The sequence below is a fragment of the Geotrypetes seraphini genome, chromosome 6 (assembly GCF_902459505.1).
Source record: "Geotrypetes seraphini chromosome 6, aGeoSer1.1, whole genome shotgun sequence".
In the NCBI taxonomy this organism is placed as follows: domain Eukaryota; kingdom Metazoa; phylum Chordata; class Amphibia; order Gymnophiona; family Dermophiidae; genus Geotrypetes; species Geotrypetes seraphini.
Window position 1 is genome coordinate 167,639,248 of NC_047089.1, and position 16,603 is coordinate 167,655,850.

The following is a 16,603-nucleotide window of genomic DNA, read 5'->3' on the forward strand; positions in this document are numbered from 1 at the left end:
GAGGTAGCTGCTCCAATGCTCAAAGGAATTCTATAAATGTCAGAGCATTTACCGCACCAGCCCACACTAGAAACCTCTAGCACAACTTGATAAAAGCAGCTCTAAACACAGCTAATTTTTGAAGCAGATAGATGTCTCAGAATGGCCAAAAAAGTTCATCTGCCAAAAACATCTAAATTTTGATTTTTAAAAGGCAGAATTTAGAAGAAACTTACCAGAGAAAGCAAATTAGGCGAGTCAAATACACCAAATCAATCTTTACCGGCATCAGATCCACTTTTGAGGGTGCAAAATGGCGTTTCCAAACAAACTATATTCAGTAATGCAAGTTGCATGTGATTGAATAAATATGCCTAGAAAGTAATAGTGCAGCACATTTAACTTTATTGAAATTGAACAAATAGTTTTCTTTTTTTTTTTTTTTTTAAATAAAATCATATACAGTACAGCAAATGCCTTTTAAAATTTATCTTACAGGTCTTCTAAGTAAGCAAAAATACTTTTTTTATATTTTGTTCTGTTTTTTCTTTAAATACGTTGCAAGGATCTGAACAACATCGCCTCGGCACCAAAAGGTTAATAACATGATATGAAAATCACAGTACAGTTATTAAAATTCTTAGGTTGGTCCAAGATACTTAAAGTTGAAGTCACTTTGAGTAAGATAGAAATTGGAGGGCTACAGTATAGACAAAGTTTTGACATTCTAACTACAAAGCTATGGGTTGCAGCTACAAAGACAGCAAGAAATAAAAAGTTTTATGGTAAACTCAGCTACACTATTTGAGAAACAATATTTTAATACTATGAATATATTGTGGTAGTACAATGGGTAAAGTATACTTTGGCACCTTGAGTTCCATGTAAAAGCTGTAGACAAAAAAAAAAAAAATCAATAAAGATAGTGTTCTGTCTGAGGTCAAAAAAGGTATAATATATACCAGTTCCATTCATTTCTAATTGTGTGAGTTATCAAATAAATCACAAAATACACAATAATTTTCCCCAATTACAATTCTAATAAAGCAAGTTCATATTAAAATGCACACTTACAGGAATATTAAGGTAGAAATATTTTTTTTTCTTTATTAGAAATCATTTAGAACCCGCAAAAGGACTTCTTGGTGAACCACTAACTACTGACTTTTCAATGGAATGTATTGTTACACAGTAGACTTGTTTCAAATAGAAAGAAAGGCAGCATCTCCTGATAAAAAGGTTTGGTCCTCTTAACTCATTGTTGTGAAGTCCACATGAATATCAAAATGGCAACCTGCTAAAAGTGTATTACAATCGCTTGACAGCTCTATTAAATTTGTGTTATGTGATTTAAAATATGCATTTCTATGGCAGTGTTCTGCAAATTTGGCCCCATTAAGTACATGAATCATGTTAATGTAGAGTCTGGAAGAACAATATTTCAAACAGTACAACAGAGGCAATCCTATTGCACAATCCCAGGGTGGCTCATTATGCACTATTCTTTATGTGGCTGCTCTTTTTATCCATAGTCCAGTTAAAAAGAACAAACAAAACAAAAAACAGTTAAAATGACAAAAAAAGACATTTTTCTGTTTATGTACAAGTACACTTTGGCAAGAAGGTCTCCACTACAGGGTACATTGCCTACTTCTTGTGGATATCCTCATGTCTTATTATTTTGTATGTAATCCAGTAAAATATGTTGAATATTAGAAAGGCCAATGGGAATGCCGCTCTTGAAATTGTATCGATTCTTTTTGCTCGATCCACAAACTTCCTTTTGATCGAATCTGCATCTTTTGGCTGTACTGGTGGGGGAATGGGAGGTGCAGCCTTGACTGCAGTGCCGTCCTTAACTTGTAGGCAGTGGCCCATCCCATAGCCACTGAAGTTAAAACGACTCTCACGGACATCATCTTCCTGGAAGAAAATAATAGGAATCAAAACTGAAACCAACAACATGAGGGGATGAAGTATACCATGGGCTGAGTCAACACATTTTACAATTCGATGATGCATCTTCAAATTGAATGGAGAATCTTCATAGACCTCTGGGACCAGTTCATATATTTTTCAATAAGGCATGCAATTGAGCGTACAGTTATAGAATAGGACCAGTTACATAGGCAATGTAATTAATTACTTGGCACTAAACTGATAATAAATACCAATAATTGGCATTTAGAAGCACTAATTGGTACAACTTGCCATTGTGCGCATAATAGACATCAACCTCTATTCTATAAACAGCACACCTAACTTCTCCTGGGTGCAAATGCAAAGGAAGCATTAATGTGGGAAGGGCATAGGCATGTCAAGTATGCTCTGATTATTCTTATGCACACATTATAGAACAGTTGCATTTAATGTCCAATGGCCACAATTAGGCACCACCATTTACACCACCCTAGACATGGCATAAGTGGTCATGCCTAATGGTTGGCATGCAACTGCAGACTTAGGCTAATATTCTGTAACAGATTTGGCTTGCAACTCTGTCATTATACTTGTAGCATAGTAGCTTGGTGCCCAGGTTTTTGGCACCAACTTTTAGTGATTTATATTGAAGTTACCCCTTTATGTGGCTGGAGCATGACCATGTGGTGGGACACTTTAAGCAATGGGAATTGATTGAGCAAATCAAGATGTACATGTACCTGAAGTGCTAAAATGCAGTCTAATAAATGTACCGACACCATAATGCATGGAAAGGCAAAGGAAGGAAAACGCTGCATCTTTACTTAGGCTTTTTGCTTGTTTTGTAGGGTGTAACAGCGCGAGAAGGGTTTGGGATTTTGGACCTGAAAACACATAGCCAGACACGACCAGCAATAGTGCAGAAAAGTGTTTTATTAACTCTAAAAAAAAAACCCCAACAAACTCACTGAATCCTGTTGCTTCACAGGACCGGGCACACAGAAAAACAGTTTTGATCTGATAGCCAAAATGTCCTGAGCTGAGCCTGGAGCTGGTACTGCCATGCCCCAAACACAGAACGTAAAAGTCATTTTCGAAACAGGTAGCGAGGTCCGGTCCTAGACAGACCTTAGAACAAGGCTTAGATGTAGTCAGTACAAAGAATTGGCTTACCTTAGCCAAACAGAATGTCTGGATATTGCAGTCAAGGAGTATGCTTGGGCCACTTCTTCCTCCTACTCTCCTGGACTTCCTTAACCTAGCTCTAGCCCTGCTTTATATACTTCCTGGTAGCTGCTTCTCTGACTCCTCCTTCCCATGCCGCTTCCTCCTAAGGAGAAGCTACCTAGGTTAAGGTGGTTCTGACATTGTGAGAGTATATCCAGCAGGGGGATCTTCTTTTAAAAGTGTTTATCTAGGCTAAATATTAGGAGTGCCAAGAACCGTGTAGTTAGCAAGACCAAATATCTTAGATTTACTACTCTTCTTCACCGGAAAGAGAGAAAAGCCTCATGTTTGTTAGGGATATCTGCATCTTTGTGTTAGATTCTTGCATTCATATTCAAAGTAAGGGAAAATTAGGTTCTTATCTCAATAATTTTCTTTGTAGTAGAAAGGAAAAAGATTCCGAATGATAGGTTTCATACCCCCTGGCTGCGAATTGGTTGCAGAAAGATGTCTACATCTACATCTTTCAACTCCGCCTCCTTCCCCAGTGGGTTTTACTGCCACTTTCAGTTTGTACCAAAGCAGTTGGTCACCACTAGGGTTACCAGACGTCCGGATTTCCACGGACATGTCCTCCCTTTCAAAGACATGTCCAGTGCTCCAGATGGCTTTTCAAAACCCAGCGCTTTTTGTCTGGGTTTTGAAAACCTTCCAGCTAGCAGCGACATTGGTATCGGCATCTGCGTATGTGTGGATGCAACATGATATCACATGCATGCGCACATGCTTGTGATATCATCACATCACGCCAGTGCGTGCACAGATGCCCTCCCGACAAGTGACCAGGTTGAGGGGGCAGGGCTGGGGGGTAGAACGGGGTATGAGTCAGGCGGAACGGGGCATGACTCGGGCGGAACAGGGCAAGTCTGTGGGCGGGGCCATGGGTCCGAAAATCTGGTAACCCTAGTCACCACTATAATATATAAGAAAGAGGGGAATGGGGAAACCTCCGCAACAATTCAGTTCTATTCAGCTCTGTAACAAAGTGAACAATGTTAGTCCAAACAGTATAACTCTACGTGGAACTAACAATTCACCTCTTTGTGTGCAACCAGCACTAACAGCTCTGGAGTTCTTAAAGACTTATCAATTGTATCACTTACATTTTTTTTTTTTTTTTTAATGATCCAGTTAATGCTTATCCAACTGGCAGGAAAAGATCTCCATTTCTGGACCCAGCAGATCTGTTTGAGGCAGTAAGCACACAGAGTAAGTGATAAGGCGAGGCTTCCAGAATCCTTTGCCCTTCTATTACAAAGAAAATTATTGAGGTAAGAACCTAATTTTCCTTTGTATTGCAAAGGGCAAAGGATTCTGGATGATAGGTGATGTCCAGAGAAGCTTGAGCTGGAGAGAAACCTTTTGGGGAGACCAGTGGGACAGGAGAGAGTCCTGGAGTGAACGTATATGACGTGTAAGTTGATCCACCTAGGTGCACCAAATGATGTACATAATTGTATAGTATTTTCTACACTACGGGGCTCATTTTCAAAAAATAAAGACGTCCAAAAAGCAGCATAAACCGTCACTTGGATGTCTTACTCACCAAGAAGTCCAAGTGCTGATTTTCAAAAATGACTTTTTGGACGTCTTACTAGGCTTCTAGACCACTGTGCATCCAAAGTTTGAAGGGGCATGTTTATGAGAAGGCTTTGGACGTGCTTAGCACTTGGACGTCCTGCAGTGATAATTGAACATTTCCCAAAATGTCCTGGATAGAATTTAGATGTCTGGAGCTAGACCTATTTTAAAAGTGTCTAAGTGCCACTTCCGACGCGTCAGAGGACAAACCCTGTGAGCAGCCTGTGTCTCCTGATGACCGATACACTTCAAGTAAGGAAAAGAGAGAGGGAGGGAACGGCTCAAGACTGCCGCTTGCCTCTGCCACTTTGGGGCTTGAGGGAGGAAGGGATGAGGACTTTGTGGCTCAAGACCCATGCTGGTGCTTCGGGGAGGAAGGGAGAGGGGGGGGAATTGAGAGTGCGTTAGACAAGGAGTTATCCGGTATCCACCAATCCCCTTGGGTTTCCGATAACTGAGATTCTACTATAATTGCAGGGCAGCAGCCTATACACAGACCTTGTGAAGCCTTCAACTGTCACAAACGAAGATGCTAATCAATAGATCATGGTAGAACTGGATAATTTTATGATGGTTCCCCCTCCCCCACCATAGCCAGATTCATACATATTTGTCCTCATTCTCATGAGGGATCTTAAGGAAAAGGACCAGATATGATAGGCTCTTGTCTCAATAAAAGTGGATTTGAGATCCATTCTGAGCGGTTTACATTATTACAATTTAAAAAGATCAGGAATGATGAAAAGAAATTACATCATAAAAAGGAAAATGAAGAAAAAAAGGTGCATTCTACATGGAGAGAGCATGAACACTTTTAAAACAGCTGTGAAAACTTCTTTGTTTTCGCATGCTTATAGGGATCTGATTAAGTAAAGTCTTTTGTATGAGATAATTACCTTGTTCTGTTTAATTTGTTATTACATACAATTCTCATATGTGTAATATGTTTTCTGCCAAGAATTGTAAGATTGTGCAGGTTATACATTTTAAAATCAATAAAAAATAAGACATGAGGAATTGAATGAGTGTCAGAGCGTTTACCTCGACAGCCCACAGTAAAAAGCTCTACCACAGTTTGAAAAAGGGGTCCTTAATTTGTTGTGAATCACTCCCTTAAGAAACAGATGTCACTTGTCCCAAGGTTACAGGTGTCACTGGAGAAGCAGGATTTAAAGCCTGGTCTCCTGGTTCATAGCTTTATATTTTAATGATTAGGTTAGCTTCTTATACCTAGCAGGCAATTTTAAGCAGCTTTGCAACCCCTCTTGGAATGTTTCAAACTGTCAGATCACTAAATTATCAATAAAAACTTGAGAAGCTACACAAATGGTCTGGGGTTATTAAACATCTGTCATGTTATGGATCCCAGTGAACAAGACTAAGCAGTCTATTATCTGAATAACAATTATTCCCACATTGCCTACCTCCTTGTACATTCAACTATATCCAGGCTGCAAGAAGCCCTCCCGAGCACGTCACCAATAACATGGTGGCTGCCACAAGAGCTTCCTCAAATTGCTCCGCCCTTCCCCCTCCAGCCTGTCCCCGCACTGGTGACATCTGCCAACGTCAGCAACGGGGCTCCTGATCTCATTAGCTGTGCTGGAGGTGGAGGGTGGAGTTAGACAGAAGCACGGGTAATTTAAATCAATGCTGCTGGGAAGCCATGGTCATTTTCGGGATCCCCAGCAGTGCGAGCGTTATTGAGAAAGAACAATGGGTGGACAGAGAAAGAGAGAGCAGAAGAACCAGAGACAGAAGGACCTTTCAGCCACGATCACTCTTGGTGCTGGATTGGAAACTTGAGGGGAAATTTTGCAGCGTTTGGTGGATCCTTTTTCAGTCTGCTCCGCCTCTGATTTCTGCGGCTGCCTTTGGATCCTAGGTGATGCAGAACGCCTCTTGTGGCTTGTGCTCCGGAGAGCCTCTTCTTGGTGCTGCTGTTGAGCGGGAATCCTCTCTTCAGTTAAGGTTGCTCTGGTCTGCGGCTGTGCATTTTGGCGGAGTGCCTTGTTCCCCATCGTGTTCTGGATCTATTGGTTCTTCTGCTGCCTGCTTGGGTTGCTTTTTGTTTGGCACATTCAGGCTTGTTCCTGCTCAGCGCTTCAGCCTGTTCCTGCTCTAAGGATCCAGTTCTTTCCTACTCTGCTAGTCCCACCTGTTCCAGTTCTGCTGCTTCAGATCCTGCATGCTCTTCTGTTCCCAACAGTTCCTGCTCTGCTGTCCCAAACTATTCTTGCTTCATGGCTCCAGATTGTCCCTGTCCTGTGGATCCTGATTATCCCTGTCCTGTAGATCCTGATTGTTCCTGCCCTGTGAATTCACAGATGGACAGCCTCTAGATTGTTCCTGCCCTCCAGGTTCTTCCTGATCTGCCATTACAGCTTGTTCCTGCTTCTTCTGCTCTGCAGTTACAGAGTGTTACGGCCCTGATGATCCAACTTGAGCTGTGCTATTGTTCCAGCCACTCCCTGCCGTAATAATTCCAGTATTGCCTGCAGAATGCTGAAAAGGGCTCCAAGAATCAACGCCAGTAGAAGCAGCAGGCATAACCTCAGTCCTTCGCAGCAGCACCCCCTCAACAGAACGCAGCTGATCTGCAACACCTCCCTGACGTTACCCCTCAGCAATCCTCTACCAGGCGGAAGTGGCAACCCGAGAGGTACATTGACTCAGCGGACATCCTCTTGCCAAAGTCAGCCTTATGCCCCCGAGAAGAGAATGTGGAGGGGATCGGTAGCTCTTCATCAGTCAACCAGAATACCTCTGGGCTTCCGGTTGCTTTTTAGTGAAGACGTTCCAAGGACAGGTGAGCAGACCAGACTTATGCGGTCTCCACAGGATTTGCGTGAGGACATGCTCACAGCAGATGGGCACGTTCAGTCCCCTTCTATGCTTTAGTGCCAGTCCACACGATGTGCAAGCTCTCTCCTCACGCTGGAGTCAAGTGCTCCTCTGCGTGGTTCAGAACCTCAACTTGTGCAGTCCAGTACCAGTTTGACAGCAGTAAGGAGGTCTGCAGAAGCTAGAACGGCACCTGCCGCCAGTGAGTCACATGCCAGCTCCGGTGTACTGTACAGTCTGAGGGGCAACACCATGCAGACTTGAGAGTTGAACCCAACGGGTCCAGGTCAGAATCTAGGGGTCCTCTGTGCCAACCCACAGGAGAGGGTTGGCTCGATGATATCAGGCAAGCATCAGTGATAACATTCCTGCTTTTGCTGGCATAACACTTCCACTTCACGCAGGAAACAAAGGAACTACAGCCCCTTGGACAAAGCACACCGTAGGCATTGGTCAGAAAGAAGATCCGTTCGTGGTCGCTTGGCTGCTGGATCCCTTCCCATCAGAGATCTGTGTCCCATCACAGCTGGAAGGCTTCTAGGGAGTGTGGCAAAAGGCGCAGAAGTCGATCCCCGAAGAATTACGGACTCTGCTATCAGGAGAGGTATCGTAGGCATTATGGGACATCGCATCACAGCTTGCAGAGACCCATGTATTTGCAAGAGTAGCAGTTTACCTCATTATCAGGGTGTCACAGTCACCCATGCTATGGTGCCACACATGAGCCAGGGGATGCTGCCCCTTCCTGCTCCAGCAGAGGCACAGGGAACCATGACGTGCTGCAGCAGAGCCTGCCTAGCATCCTAACAACAGAAGAAGCGGGCAGCGCTATGCAACTGTTGGGAATCTGGAATGCACAGTAATCCTACTTTTCTTGTCCTTTCTACAACCATCCTCTTAAAAAATTGTTTCACAATCTAAGAAAAGGTACCAAGTCTTACTTGAGAAACGAGACCTACGGCCCCTCCTGAGCCAATCAGAACCGTAGGCCCCTCTCTGTGCATCCCAGGATGCACTGGGGAAGGGAAAGGCCCGTCATTTTAGAGAGGCGGGCCTGCAGGCAGGGGGGACTGGGCAATCCTCCTGCTGCCTTTTATATAAGGTACGGTGGCAGGTCAGGAGGACATGGGGGGGAGCCAGGTGGCCGAGGCAGGAGGGAGTGGGTATCCTTTCTGCTGATGATCTTCGGGGGGGGGGGGGGGGGGGTACATGAGTGTGGTGGATTCAGTGGCCGTGATCTCTGCGGTGCAGGGGAGGGGGAAGGGTCAGGAGTGTGTGTGTGGGATTTGACTGCAATCTCTGTGGAGGGAGGGTCGGGAGTGTGTGTGGAGCGGGGGAGGTCCGTTTGGCTGAGGCAGGTGAGAGTGGGCATCCCTCCTGCCTCTTTTTTTTTTTTGTTCAGGGGGTTGTCATTGGGGAGAGCCAGCACAACTTGTTTTTTTAATAGGGACAGATATTGTGCATGTGTAACATACACAACATCTGTGACCATTAAAAAAGAAAAAAAAAGTCTTCCTGTCCTGAACAGCTGAGTGGCAGGAGGCTGCTTCTGGGCTTCCCATGCTGCTCAGCTGACTGATTGGGTGGGATTAAGACAGACCTCCACAAAACTCATTTACTTGGGAAGCCGTTTGAACATCGATTGCTGTTTTGAAATTGGAATTGTCAGCCCCACAGCGACACACTGGATTTTAAGGACGATTATAGTGCATGTGGGCCCCAGTCTTCTCATCCCCAAGCTAAAGAGCTCTAACCTGTTTAATCCATTCCTTTTTTTATTACTTTAGCTGCCGTTCTCGGAACCTTTCCAGTCATCATAGTACCAGAGATTACACAGAATGGGGGGAAAAAATTATTTTTTAAAATGAGTGGTTTGGATTAAAGACATCACCTTCACATACAGACTATCATTCTCTCTCTCTCTCTCTCTGGTTTACCCTCCAAGCAGGAACTGTAGATTTGATTCAATGTTCCATAAACCATTAAAGTGACAAACCGACTTGATGCTTTCATTCCCAGTAGGCACAGTGTCCCCGGCTTGTCAGGACAAATAGCAGCAGTGTGAATGTAAATGGCAAAAATGCTAAAAATAAAATGGCACTGTTAGAGGAGGCATCATGCAAGACAACATGAGTTATTTTACATGAAAACACACAAAATGGAGTATATGAAAGTTGAAATGCAAAACAGTGGCTGAAGAAATTAATAATAGATGATAAAAAGAAATTATATGTAAATAAAAGTGAATCTTCATAAAATTGCTTTAAACTAGTTTGAAACCAGTTTAAAACTGAAAAAATATATATTTGTAAAATTAGGGGGGGGGTTTCACTGATATATGGAAGCATTTTAAACAGATTTGAAACTGGTTCCAAATACCTTTGGGTGATAGCTAAATGGGGCCTTTACTATGTATACACCGTTTTCCTTATCATGGGGTCCTTTTATTAAGGTGCACTAACGTTAGCGTGCCTTAATAACAGGACCCCTATAAGAAAACATGGGCAATTTAAAATCCATATAAACACCAGTCCTTTCTCTAATTTGTGCACATTATACGTAATGGAGCCTGTTTACTGCAGTGTGGTAAGCATTTACCTCTGGATTCTATAAAAATCACCCAAATTTGGGCGCAGATTCCATATTCACATGCAAACTAATTCGTTAATGAGCTATTAACAATCAATTATTGATATTAATTGCACTATTTAGGATTTATGGCATAGATCTGCCTATGAGCTGTTCTATAACATCTTGCACCTAAATTGTCCCACATGCAATTCAAAAGGGGGTATGACCAGCGGAGGGGCAAGGGTGGGTCAGGGGCACAATGTTATAGAATAGAGTAATATATGCGCCCAACTGCCATTGGTTGCATGCCAGCATTTACATCGGCATTCAGAAGGTGTAAGTCCTATTCTAAGCACTATTTTATAAAGGTTGCTAAGCACAAAACATAGGGTGTGATATTTAGTTACAACATACAGCATCATGACATGTGTACCATGAAACAATTATGTGAGTTTAGAGCAGGGCTTCCCAAGTCCGGTCCTCAAGATCTACTGGCAGGCCAGGTTTTCAGGATTTCCACAATGAACATGCAAGAAGGCAGTACAGGTAAATTTCTCTCATGCATATTCATTGTGGATATCCTGAAAACCTGGCCTGCCAGTAGATCTCGAGGACTGGACTTGGGCAGCCCTGGTTTAGAGTAAACTGCATAGTTCAGCTTCAATTGCTGGGTTTTGGGGCAAGCTATGTGATGGATCTATGCCACAGTTCTTTAACAGCTGGTCCGCAGACCGGTGCCGGTCCGCAGAAAATTCCTGCCGGTCTGCGCAGGGCCGGCGAGATGGACACCGTTAAATTTCCTGCCCCGGAAATCTTCTGTTCCTCCCAGCCTCGGGCGATCAAGACAGGCTGCCGACGTCGGGCATTCCCTCTGTGAGTCTCGCCTATGCGGAAACAGGAAGTTGGAACAAAATAGGCGGGACTCAGAGAGGGAAGGTCCCGACGTCGGCAGCCTGTCTTGATCGCTGCCCCTGCCGAGTCACCGAAGAGGCTGCGGGGAAGCTGCAAGTAGAAGGGAGATGGTCAGTGTGTGGATTGGGGCCATCAGCAGCGTCTGTGCTGAGAGTCTGCCCACGTGCAGGATGCGGTGGGTAGGGGCCTCCAGCTCGTCTTGGGCGGCAGGGCCTGTGGTGCAAAGCTGTTTTTGCCGGCTTGGGGGGGTGCGGGTCGCGAATGTGCAGGGCACAGCAGGAGTAAAGATCCTGGGGAGCCTTCAACAGTGGCTGTCTCCTCTCCTAGCAGCTCTGTACTTACCAGGGCAGTGATTCACTTTGGCAACTTCCCCTTTCCTCAGAGGCGCAACGGAACCAAGGCTGCCTAAGGAAATCACTGCTGCAGGCAAGTACTGAGAACTGCTGGAAGGAGAGGAAGTCACTGTTGGAGGCTGGGAAGCTGCTGGATAAAGTGAGAGCTGCTACTGCACCTGGAGGGAGATAGAAAGAGAGATGCTGCTGGGAGGGGAAGAGGAAAGGGAGAAGGAAAAAAAGGAAGGAAACAGCTGGCAGGGAGATTAGAGGAGGGAAAGGGGAGAGACAGGAATGAGAAAGTACAGAGAGATTGATGCTGGAAAGGGGGTCAGCAGTGAAATGAGAGAGGGATAAAGATGCTAGATCTGGTGTAGGAGAGATAAAAATGAAGAAAGCAGTGAAGCTGGAATGAATGATGTAAAAAGGAGAGAGGAGATACAGGCTGGATGGAAAGGGGAGAGGGGCATAGAAAGAAGTCAGATACATATGGAAGGGGGAGAGGCCAGACAGTGGATGAAAAGGGCAGACGCTGGAAGGAAAAGAGTGGAAAGAAGATGAAAGCAGAGACCACAAAAGATAGAAAAAAATCATTTTATTTCTATTTTGTCATTACAATATATCAGATTTGAAATATATATTCTGCTAGAGACATAACTGGGGATTGCAAAGCCTAACAGTATTCCTGCCATGTGTGACTACAGTATTCTGTTAGCATGATATTTCTGTGTAGCATTCTGTAATAATTTGGCTTGTTCAGTTTTCTTGATAGTAGAGGGGATATATGTGAAGGGGAGGGGAGACAGGGGTTTTGTTGGTTCTTGCTCTGAATATTTATATTTATAAAATGACAATTGTATAGAATATTGTTCTTTTTATACTTTAATAAAATACGTTCAATATAAAATCATAACTGAGGCTTGTGCAGATGGGATCAGATGGTTTGTGGGGATCGAGCTTGCGGAGACGGGGCGAAAATGTGTTTTTTTATTTCGGTCTTAGTAGTTTGCCGGTCCACAAAATAATTCTTTTATTTCTGCCGGTCCATGGGTGTAAAAAGGTTGAAGAACACTGATCTATGCTATGTTGAAGGATACCCAGATCTTTCAAGGACGTGGGGGTAACAAACCCCAAGGTATCAGCAGGTTCAGCACTGTGCAGTGACGTAGAAAGGAGAGGGGGCAGTCCACCCCGGATGCTATCTTGGTAAAGCAGCAGACATCCATCCTCCTCTCCACCCCCCCCCCCCCCCCCCCAACTGCCACACGTGCCGCTTTCCTTTTCCCATACCTCTGTAATTTTCCTGGCTCCATGCAGAGTGAAGGCAGACTCTCTAAGTGGCCTACCTTATGAAAGATATGTGACCCTCTCTGGGAAAAGGTAACCCAAGTAGTGGATCCAAAATGTTGAGAATGGCAAGTTTTTCATAAGTAATCAGAAATAAAGTTACTCTTTTGAACTTCTATAACTTTTTTTTTCTTTTTACATAAAGGGATGGAATTTGGACTGTTGCATTACAAATTGCTCTCTAACATAATTCATTAAAACATCATACATTTGTTTCTGGTGATGTGGAGGGGCATTTTCAAAACATACGTCTAAGTCCGATTTGGCGTATGGTGCCCGACATCCAAAGTCGGCAGTAAGAAAATGGCCATTTAAAAATTTTTTATTTATTTATTTTTATGGCGGGGAGGAGATCCTCTATCTGGACGTCCAGGCCATTGGGATGCTCAGACCGTCAGGACATTTATCTTTATACCACATTTTCTAACAAAATTTAATCCAAGTCCCATATGGCCAGAACAAGACCTTTAGGACGTGGGAGGGGCCAATCCTGTAATGGACTGGCCACCCAGAGATGGCAACAGAGTACTGGGGCACCTTAGAGGGCACTACTGTGAACTTTACAAAAAGGGTGCCAGATGCACATCTCACCAGAACTCCCTTATAGATTATGATGAGCAATGGCATAGTAAGGTGAGGGGGGAGGCGGTCTGCCCCAGGCGCCATATTGGTGGGGCACTGGCACCCATCCTCTTCTCCACCCTCCCGCCTCTTCCCACTCTTCCCCTTTCCAGGCACGCGCCCCCTCTTCCCTTCCCCCGTACCTCTAATTCACCACTGTGAGCAATAACTTCAATGTGCTCCTCGTGATCATGTCATCTCCTGCTGACATCACTTGCAGATGCTGCGCATAGGAAGTGACATTAGAGGGAGAGCTAACCGGGTCACGAGGAACACATTGAAGTTCTTGTTGATTGTGGTGGTGAACAACTAGAGGTACGAGGGAAGGGAAGGAGGCGCATGTGTGGTGGGGAATAGGGAAGGAGCGGGAAGGTGGAGATGAGGGCGGGGAGAGACGTGCCTCTCATCCTTGCTACGCCACTGCTGGTGAGCCCACCAAAACCCACTATACCCACCTGTCTACAACCCTTATGGCTGTAGGTGGTACCTATATGGCAGTAGAGTAGGGTTTGGGGTGGGGCACACATTTTCCACCATAAATATAGTGATTAGAGTGGCTTATGGGCCTAGGTTTTCCTCTCTATTGTTCTCTAGCCCACCCAATAGTCTAGTTAAGACACCTGTGTGCAGCTCTACTAGGATTATCCATACCAGTTGCTGCTATTTTAGAGATAGGTATGTACCTTTTTTTTCTCATTTTTGTGTGGTGGAAGGGGGTCAGTGAGCACTGGGGGAGTGTGGGGGTGTTTTACCTTGGTCATCTGGTCTGTTTGGACACATTTGTGGCACTTAGACCCTTCTAAAACAGGTCTAGTTCCAAATGTCTAAGTTCCATCCAGGATGTCTTACAAAATGTTTGATTATCGCTGCAAGACATCCATGTCTAACCTGACCTTGACACTGCCCAAAGCCCGCCCATAACACACCTCTACCACACCCATCTCATGCTCTGAACGTACAGAAGCTGAAATACCTTGCTAGATGTATTAAAAGATTATTTTGATTATCGGCACTTGGACATCCAAGTGCTGATTTAGGATGCTTTTTGGACGTTTATGTTTTTTTATTATGGGCCCCTTAGTTACCTTTTTCCAGAGGCGGTCACATATTTTTTGAAGATGATAAACTGTGAGTCATTGTTGGGAAAGAAGAATAACAACACCAATAAAAAAAAAACACACTGTTAAATATAGACTTAATAATTTTCAACAGAATTCTACCTTGTCTCTTTTTTGCCTTCGTCGAAGCCTTATAAACTCTTTGTGCTGTCTTGAAACAAAGTTGACTGCTGCATACTCAAGCAAGGCAGCAAACACAAACAAAAGGCACACAGCCATCCAGATGTCAATAGCTTTCACATATGATACCTAGCAAAACAGAAAAAAATACATGTTAAGTCCAATTCTTCGGACAACTGGGCAAGCAGACATCTCAGCAGGGGGTAATTCTATAATGTAGATGCTAACATCTATGCTCCAATTAAATTTATAGAATATTAACATAATGTACAGTATATGCCCTATTCTATGCACACATCTCTGATAACATATAGTTTGCCTATATGGGCAGAGTATGGACAGAATGTAGGTAGGGCCCAAAGTTATGTAACTTATAGAATTCTAGAGCTTACATGAATATCTCTAGAACACAGGCATACATACATAAGCTTATGTTCCAGAAACTTAGAGCCAAATTCTGTAAAGGACGTCTAAAAATTAGGCGCCGTTTAGACATCCAGCAGCAAAATGCTGAGCGTGATTCTATAATTCATAGACACACTATATAGAATCGTGCTCAGCAAGTCTAGACGTCCTTCACAGTTTCACCTTTTAATAATAATAATAATAATAATAATTTTTATTCTTATATACCGCCATACCCAGCGAGTTCAAGGCGGTTTACATTAATTAGATTAGGATCCGCATAGACATGTAGATTTACAACAAATTTATCGGATTTACAACAAATTTAGCCAAACTTGGCAGATGAAAAAGGAAAATTTACAACAAATTTAGCCAAACTTGGCAGATGAAGAGGGAAGAATTACAACAAATTTATCGGATTTACAACAGATTTGGCCAGACTTGGTAGATGAAGAAGGAAGTGGGTAGAAGAAGCAGGGGGAGATAAGAGCTATCCTGATGGAGGAGAAGAGCCGGTTAAGGGGCCCTGAGATTATCTGAAGGGTCGGTTAAGGGTCTTGTTTGCTGAAAAGGTAGGTTTTGAGTGATTTTCTGAAGTCGAGGTAGGTGGGGGCCTCGAGTATCATTTGGGCTAGCCATGGGTTCATCTTGGCTGCTTGGAAGGCAAGGGATTTATCTAGGAATCTTTTGAGTTGACAAAGCTTTAGCGAAGGGAAGGCGAACAGCTGAATTCTGCGGGATTTCTTGTTGGTGCAGTAAAGATTAAAGTGGGGAGTGATGTATCTTGGTGAAAGACCATTTATCGATTTGTAGCAGAAGCATGCGAATTTGAAAAGAACTTAGGTGTCACAGACATCTTCACAACATCTATAATGTTATTGCGTCTTATTATTATGACATCATTAGAATGAAGATTTTATACTATTTTTCATTAAATTTGTATGCAGTGAAATGCTGGCACCACTATTATAATTTATTTATTTATCTTTTAATCCATTTTTAATTTTATTTCTGTTCTGTGACATGGAGCAGTGGATGATTCGAACCAACAATGTCAGGGTGCTAAGGCTGTAGCTCTAACCATTGCACCACACACACTCAGAAAGTAAACTGCATGTGGTAAGTCAGTTCCAGCTTCTGTGTACAAAACCAACCTTTACCTCATGTCAATTCAAAAGCCAAGCTTATATCCTCTTGATTTACAAACAGTCATTTCTCTAGGATAAATATCAAACATGTGCCTTCAACACTTGTCCAATTCCTCTTTTGGCCTCAATTTATTATGTAACATCTTTTCTTCATGCATTCTATAATTCGCTGATTGTCCAGCCTTCTTTCAATGTGAACCGCCTAGAAGTCATTTGACTATGGCGGTATAGAAAAATAAAGTTATTATTATTATTATTATGTTCCTCAAAGTACATGAAAAATATATATATATGTAGTATGCAAAAATATATATATATTTAGTATGCAATATATATATATATATATATATACAGTGTTCTTCCCAGAAATGTTTTCCAGCCGGGTGGCACGAAAAAGTAGCCGGGTGGGGCGGGGTGGGGAAATTTGGTGGTGGGGGAAAATTAAATGTGCACTATTTTTATTAGTTAATTGTTATTA

At 43.3% G+C, this 16,603-nt stretch overlaps 1 protein-coding gene across 3 annotated transcripts in view; it reads right to left on the minus strand.

Moving 5' to 3' along the window:
* Positions 1–486: 486 nt before the first annotated feature.
* The window catches only part of GLRA2 (glycine receptor alpha 2), a 154,390-nt gene continuing 138,273 nt past the window's right edge, over positions 487–16,603 (minus strand). Inside the window, exons 7-9 of one of the 3 annotated variants that reach the window (XM_033947535.1) lie at positions 14,555–14,701; positions 10,111–10,120; positions 487–1,928 (exon numbers count right to left, since the gene is read on the minus strand). In XM_033947535.1, coding sequence (XP_033803426.1) covers positions 1,627–1,928; positions 10,111–10,120; positions 14,555–14,701 — 459 coding nt within the window. In that variant the 3' untranslated portion in view covers positions 487–1,626. Of the gene's footprint in view, positions 1,929–10,110; positions 10,121–14,544; positions 14,702–16,603 lie in introns of all 3 variants that reach the window. The other 2 variants (XM_033947534.1, XM_033947536.1) reach the window with 2 other exon arrangements.